Here is a 17,316-nt window from a genome sequence, read left to right as displayed (position 1 = left end):
TGTTGATGCCTTTTGCGGTCGGTTGGAGTATGTGATGCGCAGGGGGGAGAGAAATAAAAGAGGTGGAAAAGCTGACAGGGGTGATCCCATCAGCAGACCAGCCTGCTTGCTTGCCTAAAGTCGTGTCCTGTCTTGTATTGAACCGCCACACTGCAGGATGTTTTTCTAAACAAAAAGATAAGCTCAGTGTTGAAATGATTAACATTGTATTTCTGTTGTTTACTTGGCAGTGGTGTGTAAACTTAATAGTGAAATAATTACCCCCTCACAAATCATCACAGCTGGAGGGCTCTAGCTGAGGAGTCTGTAACCAATGTCACTACACTAGTGATCAGGAGACTCAGTCAGCTCTGCTTTCAGTGGAAGCTGCACTGTTACTTTTAACTTCAGCCATTTTAAGGAAAGCCAGATGAGTGCTGGGTGATGCTGCAGTACAGGGCACCTACCAATGGGAATTCCATGTGTTAATTTACAGTGTAAGTTTACTCAAAATAGTGACTATGTATAAATTGCATCTTCTTAGTCAGAGATGCTCCTTTTGTGTATTCAGAATCACATCTGCTTGCTTCAGGGACTTAAATAAGATTGTACTGCTTTTTACTCTTGTTAGCACTGTACAGCCAACATGGCTGTGAGAGAACAAGCTTTTCACAGAATCTTCAGTGCTAGTGATTGATGTGTGATCCAGAAAGAACCCAGATGGTCTTTCAGAGCCCAGTCTCAGCGGGCAGGGCTCACCTGTTTGAAACAAATGCCAGATTTCCAAGGACACTGAGCACCAGAAATTCCCATTGGAGTTATGGGTGCTCAGCACATATGAAAGAGGCCCAAATGTTATACTGGTAAACTAAGCAGGTTTGATCTGAGTCATTGAGAAGCAATAATCATGGAATGCTACAATGTTATTTTTACAGAGGCGTCTTTCAAAACGGAATTACACTTTACAAGTAGTGCATGGCTCAAAGTCCAGACTTACCAAGAACAGACTTTAAGTGAGTCAGCACAGTGTGCTGGATGAAGTGCTAGATGTGACCAAGCTAGGTGGAGTTAAAATGTGAACAGATGGGATCATTTCCCAGGTCAAACTAGCTTTTTGCAGGAACTGTTTTAGGTGGTATTAATTGTATTAATTGATTGCATTTGTATTAATTGATTCCCCACCACCCAGTGGTTCCTCCCTGCATTGCCCCATGAATAGAGGATAATAAAGGAACAAGATTTAATTTATCAAATGAACACTGTGCTTATAGCAACAGCCAACTACCATAACGCACATAACAAAGACCTACTGTTTTACAGTAAATGACTATTCTGATTATTTTAACCATCATATTTCAGGAGGTTTAAAGTTTTATGCCACAGATACCGTTGATTCCAATGGCCTAATTGATGCATTCAGTGGAATTTCATCAGGAAGTGGAAATATTTCTGAACAGTCTATTCAGGTCTGAGATTCAAACCTTTGTTTTTTTTCACATTATTAATTAGTTACTGATCAATTAGAGTAATTTTAGTAGTCAGTAATCTTAACTATTGCACTGCCAGTGACTGATCTTAAAATTGAAGTATAAACTGATATTTGGAAATGGCTGTGGGAATTTCTGTGGTCTGTTATATTAGCAATGAAATGAAACAGCCAGTGAAAGAAAGGAAATTAGAATTTCTCACGATTAGCTAATGCAAAAGGACTTATAGACAGAGGTAGGCAGAAATACCACAGAACATTCAGCCACTCCTGTATGGAATGCTGTAAACAAGTCATTTTTGTCTTCCAGAGCATCTTACTTAATACTATTATCAATAAAGAGGAAAATACCCCAATTACTTCTCTTCTAAACAGTAGATAGCATTTTGATTCCCAGCTTTCCTGGCACTTTTCATGATCTATCTCAACTCAGCAACAATTTCTTCAAAATAATTGCGGCTAGTAGTACTGAGTTTTCTCCTCCTCCTCTTTCTACCAGAGCTCTTGGGTTGTGCTATTTATAACTTAACAACTCAGCCCTCACTTTGTTAATGCTCAGCTATGGACCCAGTTTTGCACTTTATCTGAATCATTCGCAGCAGCTAACATAGAATTGGTCATGGACAACTTAGCTTGTCTGCAACTGTATACTGGTCTTGTTAAGAACATAAGAACGGCCATACTGGGTCAGACCAATGGTCCATCTAGCCCATTATCCTGTCTTCCAACAGCGGCTGGCCCCAGATGCTTCAGAGGGAATGAATAGAACAGGGCAGTTTATGAACTGATCCATCCCCTGTTGTCCAGGCCCAGCTTCTGGCAGTCAGAGGATCAGTGATACCCTCAGCATGGAGTTGCAACCCTACCCATCTTGGCAAGTAGCCATTGATGGACCTATCCTCCATGAATTTATCTAATTCTTTTTGCAAAAAGAAAAGGAGTACTTGTGGCACCTTAGAGCCTAACCAATTTATTCATCTGATGAAGTGAGCTGTAGCTCATGAAAGCTTATGCTCAAATAAATTGGTCAGTCTCTAAGGTGCCACAAGTACTCCTTTTCTTTTTGCGAATACAGACTAACACAGCTGTTACTCTGAACCCTAATTCTTTTTGGCACCTACTTATAATTTTGGCCTTCACCACATTCCCTGGCAACAGGTTTCACAGGCTGACTGTATGTTTTGTGAAGAAGTACTTCCTTAGGTTTGTTTTAAACCTGCTGAATATTAATTTCATTTGGTGGCACCTGGTTCTTGTGTTATCTGAAGGGGTAACTAACACTTCCTTATGCACTTACTACACACTGTGATGGGTCCTCTTACCACAAGGTACACCTCCTCCTGGCCATTCTGGGGATTAGCTCCTTCCAGGTGCTGTGCCCTCCTCTGGCCATCTCTCCACCCATCATCCTCTCTCACCCTGAGGCCCCTCTCGCTCCAGGAGCTGCAGATTCCTCTTTGTGAGTTGGCCCTCCAGCCAGGTCACTATGCTCCTTTTCCAGGGTATCAAAGTCTTTCAGGGCAAACTGTCCCAGGCACTCTGCTATCCACTGCTGGGTCTGTGTCACTTCCCCAGTGGCTGGTAGGGATTCCTCAGTCCCATCCACTACTCCTGGTTCCAACTCAGGGACCCTCTGGTCAGCAGCCGAGGTCTGCTCTATCCTATACCTTGTTGCTTTTCCCCTGAGCCTTTCTTACCTTTCAGGCTCCACCTCCTGTTCTCTGGGTTTGCCAGCTCAAGCTCCCTCCTCCCAGGGAGTAACTGCAGATTACACTCTATAGTCCCAAACACACCTCCCTTCACCCAGGGAGTGACTGCAGACTACTTCTCTGCAGCCCCTTCCCCCCCATTGCTCTCAGCTACTGGGCTTTGTACAGGCCCCTCCTGATCCTGTGCAGCTGAGCTTCCCTCTTATCTCTTGACTGTTTACTTTGCTTAAGAGCCTTTGGTGAGGAACCTTGTCAAACATAGGCACAGGAATTAAGGGTGTGGGGGGTGCTACAGCACCCACATGTTTTACATGGGGCTCAGCTCCCAGACCTGCACCCAGGGTCCCAGCTGCCGGCTCCACACCTGGAGCTCCACACCTGCCCCCAGCTGTGGCCCCATCCTTGGCCCCCTTACCCTGTGCAAGTCCCTCCCTCCCAGAGCCACGGCCCTGCTCCCGGCCCCAGCTCTAGGATTGAGGAGGGCGGGGTGCCAGGTGGGGTAAGGGATGAGGTAAAAAGTTTGAGGGGCACTGCTTTACAGTTTTCTGGCTTTCAGCACCCCTACTATAAAAAGTGTTTCAGAACCATTATTGTCAAAGGCTTTCTAAAAGTCCATGTACACTATTGTAACAGGGGGCTTGGAGGGCCAAGCAGCCTAGTGGTTGAAGTGCTTGACTTCTGGTCCCTGCTTGGTTGAGGTGCCTCAGTCTTTAAAACAGGGAGGGAGGGGTAGGGAGACCCAAGCTCTCCCACTCCATGGGATCCCAGTTCAGGGCCCTGTGTATGTCAACCCCTGAGAAGGGGATTTCCCAGCAAGGAGTCTACATCCACTGCCCTGGGCTACTTCCTACCGCTTCCCCTTCAGTTTGGGATGTGACCCCTATAGTCCAAGTTCCTGTGGTGTCTTGTCTCTGTTAGTGCCCTTTTATGGTCCCTGGGCAGCATCCTGTTGCAGCCCTGGTCCCTCCAGGCAGGGCAACCATAAGTTTGGTGGGATCAGACTCCCACAAGGTACCTGTTATTTTGTAGGCCGGGTGTTCCTAAGCCTCTTCCACAGTCTCCTTTGGCCAGGGAGACCGTGCTTGTTTTGTAGTGGCTGCCCTGGCTTGCAGACTGGTGATCCTTCCCCTCAGGTAGGGAGACAGCTAGATCCTGCCTCTTCACCAGTCAGCCGGAACAGAGCCAGGCTCCCTCCTTTTATCTTTCCTCCAGGCCTGGTAGTGTCTGTCAGTATAATTGGGTGAGGCTAGCTGGGCCCAAAATGATCTCTTTAACCCCTTCCATGATAGCAGGCAGTTTCTCTGCTTCATCACAACTATATCCACTGGATCACTCTTATCCACATGCTTACTGACACCCTCAAAGAATTCTAATAGATGTGTGAGGCATGGATTTCTCTTTCCAAAAACCATTTTGACTCTTCCTCAACATATCATGTTAATCCGTATGTCTGATAATTCTGTTCTTTATTATTGTTTCAATCAGTTTCCCTGGTACTGAAGTTAGGCTTACTGGCCAGGATCACCTCTGGAGCCTTTTTAAAAAGATTGGCTTTACATTAGCCAACCTCCAGTCATCTGATACAGAGACTGATTTAAGCAATAAGTTACATACCACAGTTAGGCCTGGTCTATACTTGGGGTGGGAGTGGGGAGGGATTGAGCTAAGTTACACAACTTCAGCTACGTGCATAACGTAGCTGAAGTTGGCGTACTTAGATCTACTTACCACGGTGTCTTCACTGCGGTAGGTCAACTGCTGATGCTCCCCCGTTGACTCTGCCTACGCTTCTTGCTCCAGTGGAGTACTGGAGTCGACGGGAGAGTGCTCGGCAGTCGATTTATCGCGTCTTCACTAGATGCGATAAATCGACCCCCGCTGGATCGATCTCTCCAGAGGTAAGTGTAGACATGCCCTTAGTAGTCCTGCAATTTTATGTATGAGTTACTTCAGAATTCTTGGGTGAATACCATCTAGTCCTGGTGAGTTATTACTGTTTAATTTATCTATTTGTTCCAAAACCTCCACTGGCATCTCAATATGGGACAGTTCCTCAAATTTGTCACTTAAAAAGCGTTGGTCAGGTGTGGGAATCTCCCTCACATCCACTGCAGTGAGTGAAGACCAATGCTAAGAATTCATTTAGCATCACCACAACAGCCTTGTCATCCTTGAGTGCTCCTTTAGCACCTTGATCATCCAGTGGATCCTTTGTCTCTTTTGCTAGTTGTTCTTTAAATTCTTTTGTGGCCTAATTAAACTTTTATACTTGAGTTGCCAGAGTTTGTTCCTTTCTATTTTCCTTAGTGGGATTTGACTTCCAGTTTTTAAAACTTGTCTTTTTGACTCTAACCACATCTATTTACTCTGCTTTACTGTTTAATGATGGTGGCATTGTTTTGGTCCTCTTCCTGTTTTGTTTTCTTATTGGGGGGTATACAGATAGTTTGAGCCTCTGTTATGTGTTTTTTAAAAGTTTCCATGCGGTTTGAAGGCATTTCACTCTTGTGACTGTTCCTTTTAATTTACGTTTAACTAGCCTCCTCATTTTTTGTAGTTCCCCTTTTTGAAGTTAAATGATGCTGTGATGGATTTCTTTGGTACTTTCCCCCTACTAGGATATTAAATTTAATTACATTATTAGTGCTATTACTATGCGGTTCACCTGTATTCACCTCTTGGACCAGATCCTGTGTGCCAGTTAGGACTAAATTAAGAAATGAATCTCCTTTTCTGGGTTCCTGGACTAGGTGCTCCAAAAATTAGTGTCTAGAAATTATATCTGTATCCCATCCTGAGGTGACATGTTTCCAGTCCATATGGAGATAGTTGAAATCCCCATTATTATTAGATTTTCTGTTTTGTAGCTCCACTATCACATCTATTCAAGAGAAAGAAAGCAAAATGTTTCTTTATTTTCTGGGATTTTACCACACTTCCTAAGCATTTATACAAATCTCATCCCTATAGTATCATCTTAGCACCTGACTCTCAAATGTCTGTCCAAGTGACCTTTGCAATTGCGTTCCAGTATCTAGTTTCCCATTTTTTATCCTAAACAGAAAAATATTTTATTAAAAGGTACTTTTCTAATTGTAGTTTTTGTAATTCATAAAACAGGAGAGAGCAAATCTACTTGCAGCCTGGTACTCCAGGGGGCCACTATAAAACTCCTATTGGTAGCTCATCTGTTAATTCTACTGGCCCACATAATCACTGTGCAACATCAGTGTTGGTAAAGGAAATCTTGTTTCTCTCCTTGCTGTGTTTTATTATTTCTGTCTGTCTCTCTCATTGCTTTTCTGTTGTCTCTACCTGTGGTTGTATCGCTCTTTCATTGTGCGGTCTTTCTGGAAGCAGGCGGACAAGCTGCAGAGGAAATGTAGCACTGATCTCCTGCACAGAAGTGATTTCATAGCGAGGTGGATAGACCACACATAGAAGTGGAAGGAGACGCTTGGTTACTATATTTTCACATTCTTAAGCAATTGTACTCTGCAAATGGGCATTAAAAAATGTGCTCAGGGCTTCATCATTCCACTCCCTTCAATGGCTAATCCACGTGGCCCTCACTCTCCTGCTAGTTCCCCATGTGTGGAGGCACAGTGGCAGGAGGCTTCTGTCTCCTTTGCACAACCCTCAGCTCTGCACAGAACAGCAGAGACCTGCTCAGGGGGGTGCCAACAGGCCTGTGACAGCATTAATGCTCCTCTATCCCCTCTTCCAGTAGTGGGTCAGTTGTCCACCAGCCAGTCGAGGTGCCCTCTGAATAGACAAAATATTGATTTGTTCTTCCCTTTAAGAGGAAAATGAATCACTCTGAAATTACTGGTATTTTAAGTGTTTATCTGCTAACTTGCCGTAAAACATATTTTGTTTGTCTAACAGCTTGAAAGTACAGCTCGGAGTGTCGCAGTTAAGCAGTGGATGAATGGTACAGTGACTGTAGATAGCACTGTGGGAAATGACACCTTCTTTGTAGTTACATGGGATGGAATCACATCTCCACTAGACATTTTACTGAGGGATCCGAAAGGAAAAGAATATAGAATGTCAGACTTCACAGTTAGTGTTCTAAACCTCCGAACAGCTCGACTGAATATAGCAGGCACTGCAGAGGTAAAGACTAAACTCTTTTATTATCCAAACATGTTAACATTTTCATAGATTAAAATGCACCTTCTCTTTTTAGAAGTTAAACACAACTCCATAATGGACCCATTATCATTGGGGCAACTTCATTGACTTGCAATGGAAGTTGGGTAACGAAACTGTCATTTGTGCTCCTCCAAATTTATTATTATGCACTATACGCATCCCAAGTATACAAGATTCCCAAACAAAACACTGAATTCAGGTGAAGTTAAGGTTATTCCTGGGGGGATTCTGTGTATCTGCGGATGCACGGAATTCCTCTGTCTTGCATAATTTTGTATTTTCTGAAATTTTCTGCATAAAAAACGTTTTGCCTAAGATGAGCTGCAGTTCTGCCTCTTTCCCACCAGCGGCCTCTGGTGGGCATAAGGAAGAACGGCAGCACTTCTTAGGCAAAATGTATTTTATGTAGGAAAATACAAAATTCTATGCCCAATGCTGCAGAATTCCCGCAGGAGTAGAAGTTCATCCCAGCACCCTGCCCATGGAGCCAGGTTAGGACAGAGTGGGGCATATAGGGCTGCTGGGGGTCACAGACAGGGGATCAGAATGGCTAGTGGGAGAGGGGACAGACTGGGGCATGGGCTCACAAGCTAGTGGGTGACAGCATTGAGCCTGAGGATGCGGGAAGGGGGCTGCAGAGACCCATTGGGTGGGGGGGTGTGGGAACAGGGGCAGATGAGCCTGACTGAATGGGAAAGGCTTGGGGTCAGCCAGGGTCTGCATGGGGGAGGCTTCCCAATTACCTAGCAATTCCTCCCCCCGCCCCCACCCAGAAAAAACTTCTCTGACCCAACTCCTTCCACGTTCACTCCTAGGCTAGCTCCTCCGTTGCCCCTGCCATAAGCCTTTGCACTGCTTCTGACAGGTGCAGGAAATACAGTTCTGTACTGTAATTTAAATGAATTACACAAAGTTCTGTATTAATATGCCTAGTAAGGAATCCATTTGTAAAAAAAAAAAAATTACCAGAATCTTTCTTTTTTGGTCTGTATTGTTACAGGCATACTTGCTGACAGATATTTTAAAATAAATTACCAAAATAATTGAAACTGGCATGATTCTATTGTGTTATTTTGAAAAAAATATTCAGAATTTTGCAGAATTTTCAAATATTGGGTGCAGAATTTTTATTTTTTTGGCACAGAATTCCCCCAGGAGTAGAGTGTGCATATCAACAACATAAGGATTCAAATCCTTCCAAGAATGTGATCATTCTCAAACATCCACCGCTAAAACTGAGAAAATTCAGATATAGGTTAAATTTAAAAGAAACCAAACATTTGAGACCACGAAGAATCATGAGTAAGGTACCCAAATCACCTTAAGTGTGGTCCTGTAGTAATACCCTAACTGGCCTTTGTGCCTCTCCCCTGAACTAAGATAATAATTAGCTAAGGGAAACACAAAGCTGCCCTTAGACTAATGAAGTCTTATATTTTTATACTTCATATATTTGATTTGCAGGTGGGAGATTGGTATTACTGGATTCAAAATAACCACACAGATTCTCAAGTCATATCAATGATAGTAACGTCTCGAGCAGCATCTTTGGCTGTGCCTCCAGTGACTGTGAAAGCCCACATGAATAAGGATACAAACAACTTCCCTCATCCAATGGTGATTTATGCAGAAGTTAGTCAAGGATTTTTGCCTGTTCTTGGTGCAACCGTGATGGCCACTGTTGAACCACAGACTGGATCTGCAATGGATCTCAAACTCCTTGATGATGGTTCAGGTAATCTTATTACAGGTTTCTGTTCCAGGGGTTTGGAGGTTGGAGTGCTGGTTGGAATACTTGACTTCCTGCCCCCTGCTTCTGTGGTTGAGGTGCCTCAGTCTTTAAGGCACGGCCCTCTGTAAGTCAATCCCTGAGTAGGGGACATCCCAGCACAAAGTCTATGTCCACAGCCCTGGGCTACTTCCTTCTCCTTCAGTTTGGGGCATGGCCCCTTTAGTCCAAGTTCCTGTGGTGGCTTGTCTCTAGTAGCACCCTCCTGTGGACCTTGGGCAGCATCCTGCTGCAGTCCCTGATCTGCAGTCCCAGATCATTCTAGGCAGGGCAGACATAAGTTTAGTGGGGTCAGGACCCCCACCAGGTGTCTGAGCTTTGTTCCCCTGGGTTCCTCTTAGGCCCCGTGCTCCTAGGCCTCTTTCTCCAGCTCCCTTGGCCAGGAAGACAGTACTTGGCTCCTGGTGGCTGCCTCAGCTGGCAGCCTAGTGACCCTTCCCTCAGGTAAGGAGGCAGCGAGTTCCTGTTTCTTCACTAGTCAGCTCCGAACAGAGCCAGGCTCCCTCCTTTTCTCTCCCTTTCAGACCTGACATTGGCTGCAGGTATAACAGGGCAGGGCGAGCTGGGCCGAAAGGCTCTCTTTAACCCCTTCCATGCTGCTGGGTGGTTTCTCATCTTCACCACAGTTTCCTTACATTTTGTCTAGAAAAATTTCTACAATCCCCATTTTGCGGTATGTGTTTTAGAATCTGCCTCTGGATGCTACTTCCAAGCTTACCATTAAGGGTTCAGACACAGCTATGCCATGAGCACAGACTAAGGGGCAGCAAGTGAGAGGAGACTGTGACTCTGGTCAAGATGGGAGTAAACTGCACTGGGTCTAAAGTGGTGCAGCATGTGTGCCCTGACATGCTGGCACAGCTACACTGTTGGGTGTGTTGGGAAGGAGGAGAGAGAAACTGCGCCAAGAAGGAGGGTGTGTAGTGGCTGTGCAGAGCTTTCTTCCTTTCCTGTGCTGTTACCCCTGATGCAAATAGCCAGCACAGGGACAGAAGGGGGTCTTGTGGGCCTGATTCAGCCATACTCACTGTTTGAACTTAGGTATATTTTACTTACTTGTGTGCCCTCCAGAGGGGATGCAGGAGGCAGAACAGGAGAGTGAGAGTCTGTTTCTATAGCTTGTCACATGCTATATAGGCAGTAGAGCTATGTTAAAAACTTCTCCTTCAAAAGGATGAGTTACATAGATTATTATTCTCCTTTTCAAATGCTACTGTGCCTACAGAGGAGATGTGATCAATCTCCAACTTCTCCATTCTCTGAACCACGTAGTACAGGCTGCAGGCTCTCTCCTCCCCACAACCCTACATTCCACCATTGCTGCAATCTCAAAGAGTTTTAGTCTGCACATCACCACGAAGGGCTCCACAAACCAGAGAACTACAGAGAATTACTAAGTCGTTTAGAACTAGTACACTAGTGGCTATTATTGAAAATAACAGTAAATACACAGCTACATGTTTTAATGCTACATTGTTATCTCCAGTTAAATATTTAATGAGCTTATGTCATCACAATGGGACCGATCCTGTTTTCACCTAGGTCCATATCAAAACTCTTCAATAGAAGCAAGAGTAGGCTCGACAGCAACAAATGTCCTTGCTTAACAAAAGGTACTTTGTTTGGATATATTTGTATGTCAAGGTGCTGATATTACCAAGAATGATGGAATTTATTCAAAGTACTTTACATCTTTCAAGGGAAATGGTAGATACAACTTAAAAGTGCGTGTCCAAGGGAAAGATAAGACTGTCAGACTTGGCCGCAGGCAGAGTCGAGCCTTGTATATACCAGGCTATATAGAAAACGGTAAGGAACATTCATGAAGTAGAAAACACTCTGTGTGTGTGTGTGTGTGTGTAAAATAAAGGTGAACGGGAGATAGTGTGTGTGTGTTTGTGTGTGTGTGTGTGTAAAATAAAGGTGAACGGGAGATAATTTAGCTACACAAAAATGCTTTAACTATAACGTTTATTATATGCATCTTTCAGTTTCAAAGTTATGAAAGTTTAAAGTTATCAGTTTAATGCATCCACATGTTTTCTGTTCTTCTGTTGGGTTTTCTGGACACATTGTTCAGGACTCTTTCCATTAGGCATCTGTGTGCTAAAGTTTCTCAGTTCTAGAAACCAAAGGTATGAATGCTGCTATTAAGATTGTACTGCTTAAGCCTTATCAATCAATGAAGCCTCAGTTAATGATACTTTAACAGTGAGTCTGTTACAAGTGTGGTGTGACTTAGTATATTTTTTCCTCTTTCCCTTATTTTTGCATTTCTGTTTTGACCTAAAATCCCCAGGGAAATTAAGTGAAAAAAATACAATTAATTCATCATTAAATATATAGCTTTATTCTGAAGTGTCTTTGTAAAATTAGTATTGTCGAATTCTACACTTTTGTCTCAATCACTCCAGAACAAATTTGTGCTAGTTAGAGGTTGGCAACACGGCTGTTCTAACTCCCAGCCCTGCAGACTCAGCCTAGTTGTGAGTCTGTCAATATCAAGTTGTGTTCTTTCTGGTTTGTGCATTGTCTCCATAATCTGAAGGCCAAATGCCATGCTCACTTACATCTATACAACACTATGGCCATCAGTGGGATTGTGCAGGTGTAACTGGGGACATAGTTTGAAGAGAATAGTTGAACAGTTGGCCATGCAAATGGAACTTGGTTTGGGGGAAAATAGAAACTGATTTTTTGTCATTTAATCTGATTCTGGGTACACAGAGTGGCAGCTCTACTGTGTAAGGACCACTCTCGAAGGCTGAGCTGTAAGGCACCCAAAAACCTCAGGAAGTTCCAACAGTTAAGATTTGTACCTCAGTGTTCACTTGGCTACCTTGCACAAAGTAGGATTTCCTATTCCAGTTTTCCTTTTTAAATATAAACCTTCATGTTATTTTGCCAGTACCAAAAAGACCCAGACAAATTGTGCAACATGACCGTAAAAAATGTGGTAATAGAAAACTTCGGTTTTGGAATTTCTTGACTTTTGAGTGCCTGACTTCTCAACCTTAATGGTGGATTAATATTAGTTTTTGCATTTCATATCCTCTTTTTCTCTCTCTCTCTCTTTCTTGCATACGCACACACAGACAGAATTTTCTGTATTTCTAGAAACTTAGAATATACAGAATTTAAAAAGTCTGCATAAAAATGTGTCCAACTTAGACCCAGAAAAGTAAGGAAATGCCTACAAGGTTGTAATTCTGCAGCAATGCCTCGGAAGAGATGGGTGGAAGCTACCTTATCACAACCACTTCCCACTGACACCAGCTCAATACCTTAAACACCCTACCTGATAATAGGCACTGTTGCTACTTTCAACTGCCCTTGAAATCTGTTTTGTTTTTGGGGTCTGCCTTAGTTTTGTGCAAGGATGCAGGTTCCTGAAGTTCACTTTGTTTTCTGTCTGAGCTGCACTAATATTTGCACTATGTTTGCATAAGACAAAGAAAAAAGTAGATTAAAAATGAGATTAAGAATAAGAGAAGGAATGCTAAATAAAAAGAAAGTGTGTTATGATTTAGAGTTTTGTAATGTTCAAATAACATTAGCAATTTTTTTCTTTTGGGGCAGGTGAAATCAAAATGAATGCCCCGAGGCCTGAAGTTAGTGATGATGAAATTCAAGCGAAGCTAGGAAGTTTCAACAGAGTTGCATCAGGAGGTTCTTTTGTAGTGGAGAAAGTTCCTTCAAGAGGAACTACAGATGTGTTCCCACCCTGTAAAATTATTGACCTGGAGGCTCAGTATGAAGAAAATAAAATTCACTTGTCTTGGACAGCTCCCGGGAATGACTTTGATGTGGGACAAGGTAAATTGGAAGTTTTGTTTTAGTCATCTGGAAGTGATCCATTTTTATCAGTTATCTGAAATTACATACTACGCCAAGCAGAGGACAAAAGTTACGTCTTTGCCATCTGCAAAATTTCACCATCACTATGGCCTGGCCTCCACTAGATTTTCTCTCTAGATTTCCTAGTGTAGATCAGGCCTCAGGGTAACCAATAAATTACCTGATCAATATGCTTTTCATGTTAGTCCCCCTTAGTCCTTCAAAAACTATTTGAGAAACATGTAATATTCCCTAACTCTGAGACATTTACAGCAGAAATGCAAAACTTTTATACGAACCAGCCAATGCTAGCTTAAAAAGGCAAACAAATTAAATAAAAAACACACTCACCAGTGACTCTTCCAAGGCTTCGCCCCTGTCTACACTGCACTATACATAAATCAGGGGACCCAGTTACACCATGGACAGTCCAAGGCTTTAGTCCATTTATGGCACACAGCTAGGTCTCCTCTATAATACACATTTTAAGTATGTTGTAACCAGGTCCCGTGATTCTGTTATGTTACAATGTGCACATCAGCACAAGCCACAGAGAGGTTAAGATAGACAACCTGCAGTCACACAGAGAGCAGCTTCAGATTAACATTTTTACATATGCCTACAGCTTTTGGCAACCAGCTCATCAGGGAACAAACCAAAAACTCCATTAAACCCCCAAAGCACTGGCCTAGGTTCTGATATGTGGCTACTTTGCACTACTCATCTGGCTCAAAACAGCCTTATAGCTAGAGTAGCCAGCAATGGAAGAATAACCTCAGTTAGAAGGATTACTCCTGGGAGAATTCTGTGCATCTGCAAACGCATGGAATTCCTCTGTCTCACATACTTTTGAATTTTCCCACATAAAAAACATTTTGCCTAAGAAGAACAGGAGTACTTGTGGCACCTTAGAGACTAACAAATTTATTAGAGCATAAGCTTAGTCTCTTAGTCTCTAAGGTGCCACAAGTACTCCTGTTCTTTTTGCGGATACAGACTAACACGGCTGCTACTCTGAAACCTGTCATTTTGCCTAAGAAGTGCTGCAGTTCCACGTCATGCCCACTAGAGGCCACTGTGGCACCAAAACGGCCTGCTGCATTTATGCTGGCTGTTCTGGCACCACAGCAGCCTCTAGTGGACACAAGGAAGAAATGCAGCACTTCTTAGCCAAAATGTATTTTATGAAGGAAAACACAAAATTCTATGCCCAGTGCTGCAGAATTCCCCCAGGTGTAGAAGTTCATCACAGCACCCTGCCCATGGAGCCAGGTTAGGACAGAGTGGGGCATACAGGGCTGCTGGGGCGTGGGGGGTCAGAGACGGGTTCAGAATGGCTAGTGGGGGGGACAGAGCTGGGCATGGGCTCAGGAGCTAGTGGGGTGATAGTGTTGGGACTGCAGAGGGGGAAAGGGGGCTGCAGAGACCCATGGGGATGGGGCGAGGGGGTGCGGAAACGGGGTAGATGAGCCTGACTGAATGGGAGAGGCTAGGGTTCAGCCAGGGACTGTATGGAGGAGGCTTTCCAACTTTCTAGCAATCCTACTCCCCCCGACCCCACCCCCCCAAAAAAAACTTCTCCCACTCAACTCCCTCCATGTTCACTCCTAGGCGTCTTCCTTTTCCCTCAGCTCCTCTGGTGCCCCTGACTCCCCCAAGCCTTTACACTGCTTCTGCCAGGTGCAGGAAATACAGTTCTGTATTGTAATTTAAATGAATTACACAAAGTTCTGTATTAATATGTTGAGTAAGGAATCTATTTGTCAAAAAAAAATTACCAGAATCTTTCTTTTTTGGTCTGTATTGTTACAGACATACTTGCTGACAGACATTTTAAAATAAATTACCAAAATAACTGAAACTGGCATGATTATATTGTGTTATTTTGACAAATAAAATATGCAGAATTTTGCAGACTTTTCAAATATTGAGTGCAGAATTTTTAATTTTTTGGTGCAGAATTCCCCCAAGGAGTAGTTAATAAAAATACAAAATTGTTCTACAAATCCTGTGCTATCCTTGCATTTACAGATAGGGTAATACACATACTAACACATTCTTACCTGAATATGTTTCTTTTTCCAGCTGAAAGATACATAATAAAAATGAGTGAAAGTCTTCTGGACCTAAGAAACACCTTTGAGAATGCTACTTCCGTGAATACCTCTAGTCTGGTACCTAACCCTGCAGGCACCAAAGAATCATTTCAGTTTAAACCAGAAAATTTCACAATAGAAAATGGCACCATAATATATTTTGCAATACGTGCCATTGATAATGCTTCCCTGACCTCAGAGGTGTCTAATATAGCACAAGCAGCTCTGTTTCTTCCTCCAAAGGAATCCTCGTCTTCTAGTGTTCCTGGTGATAAAGGTATTAATGTTTTAACCATAGTGTTAATAGTAGCTGGGTGTGTAGCAGCTGTATTAATAGCTGTAAGTACAGCTGTTTGCATTTTGCACAAGAAAAATAGAAGGTGAGGCCCTGAGAGCAGAATGTAATAGAACTAATTGTAAGATGAAAGCTCAGTAGGAATCTATCCTAATTTGTTCTGTTTGTGATTTTTAAAATACATAAGGGAAGACTTAAATAATTTGTTAATACATTTGAAAATTAAGTGAATTGACTTTAAAATAGATGTGCATTTATGTGTATTTCTCTTCTGCTTTCAATGAGTTTATGCTATGTTACAGTACATGTATATAGACAAAATACTGATTTTAAAAGCATGTACTCAGTAGAGTAAGACACGAGTATAAATGACAATCTAGATTATAATTTAATTCTAATCTTGCAAGATTTTTGCAATTTTAGGTATTCTGTGCTTTATTTTTAAAAAGTAGCAAAAACTGTGTCTTTCTATTTTTTTTCCAGTTGCTTAGCTATCAGGAACATGAGATTTTATAAAAAATGTGATAGATACATACCTTTCACATCCTTTCAGTTACATACAGTGAGTAGGAAATAAAAATACATACCTCTGTTGGCCCTGAGCCTGCAAATACTTAAGTACATGCACAACTCTACTCATGGGAGTAGAGTTATGCAGGTATTTAAATATTATCAGGATCAGGGCCATACAGTATCCACAAATGAGCATATGGAAAACACTTTCTTCCTGATATAATCACCAATCACACATGCAACCTTCCAACTCTAAACTATTAACGAAAGAACAAAAGCAAAATAGTAGAAGAGAAGACAATACATGCCAAATTAGCAGGAATGCCACCTATCACAGCATATGATAGAAGCAACTGCATGCGGCATCAAGGAGGAAAAGCTATTCAGCAGATGGTTTTTCACTCACCTTTTCCATATCCTGCAAGCCCAACTTGCAACATCATGCTGTGTGATATGACATTCCAGAAATGGGAAAGGATCATCCATTCTATGCATAATGAAAATATCTATAGTTACATTAGATGGGGTGAAATTATTTTATAAGGGACATAAACCCTCATGCTTCAGGTCATCAGCTCATCACTAACAGGGTCTAGGGAGGACCTTTTCCATTTGGTAAATTATTCCATAATTGTCCATGTGACACACCGTGTACCCTTATGTTCACCACTTTTACAAAACTATGATAAATCTTATACAAACTGTGCCTTGTGAGGTATCATTTGAAAACTCATAATTCGCTGATCATTATTGTTCTTGTAAAATAACACTCCACCCCTTTCTTTTTCTTTTGGGAATCCTCCTGCCCAGGTATCCCTGGAAAAGCATAGGACATATGGTGACACTTCCTGATAGGGCCAGGCATCAAGGTGGAAGGTGTCGATGATCCATCTGTCCCACTGCCCCTTGTGTGGTACAGTGCCCTGCACCTTCCCTTATAGGGACATACCACACCTATTCCAATTAGTGTTCCAGACTTCCCACTATAGTGGGCCCGAGAAGGTTGGGTCCAGGTTGTCTAGTACACTACTAGTTGTCTAATCTACATTACTTATAGGTTATCATTAGTGGCGTAGCAAGGTTTGATAAAGATATTACTGCAGGATTTTTTTCCAAACAAAAAGATAAGCTCAGTGTTGAAATGATTAACATTGTATTTCTGGTGTTTACTTGGCAGTGGTGTGTAAACTTAATAGTGAAATAATTACCCCCTCACAAATCATCACAGCTGGAGGGCTCTCGCTGAGGAGTCTGTAACCAATGTCACTACACTAGTGATCAGGAGAGTCAGTCAGCTCTGCTTTCAGTGGAAGCTGCACTGTTACTTTTAACTTCAGCCATTTTAAGGAAAGCCGGGTGATGCTGCAGTACAGGGCACCTACCAGTGGGAATTCCATGTGTTGATTTACAGTGTAAGTTTACTCAAAATAGTGACTATGTATAAATTACACCTT

At 42.6% G+C, this 17,316-nt stretch overlaps 1 protein-coding gene across 1 annotated transcript in view; it reads left to right on the top strand.

Annotated features, from left to right (window-relative positions):
- LOC311525463 (calcium-activated chloride channel regulator 1-like) overlaps window positions 1–17,316 on the top strand; it is a gene marked incomplete at its 5' end in the record, with an annotated part of 41,304 nt that overhangs the window by 17,283 nt on the left and 6,705 nt on the right. The window contains 6 exons of the mRNA XM_084637641.1: window positions 1,339–1,445; window positions 7,063–7,293; window positions 8,797–9,067; window positions 10,766–10,930; window positions 12,701–12,937; window positions 15,044–15,331. Coding sequence (XP_084493767.1) covers window positions 1,339–1,445; window positions 7,063–7,293; window positions 8,797–9,067; window positions 10,766–10,930; window positions 12,701–12,937; window positions 15,044–15,331 — 1,299 coding nt within the window. The remainder of the gene's footprint in view (window positions 1–1,338; window positions 1,446–7,062; window positions 7,294–8,796; window positions 9,068–10,765; window positions 10,931–12,700; window positions 12,938–15,043; window positions 15,332–17,316) is intronic.

This window comes from Lepidochelys olivacea, assembly GCF_965140295.1.
Source record: "Lepidochelys olivacea isolate rLepOli2 genome assembly, chromosome: 8".
Classification (NCBI taxonomy): Eukaryota; Metazoa; Chordata; order Testudines; family Cheloniidae; genus Lepidochelys; species Lepidochelys olivacea.
This window is presented reverse-complemented; position numbering and strand designations above follow the sequence as displayed.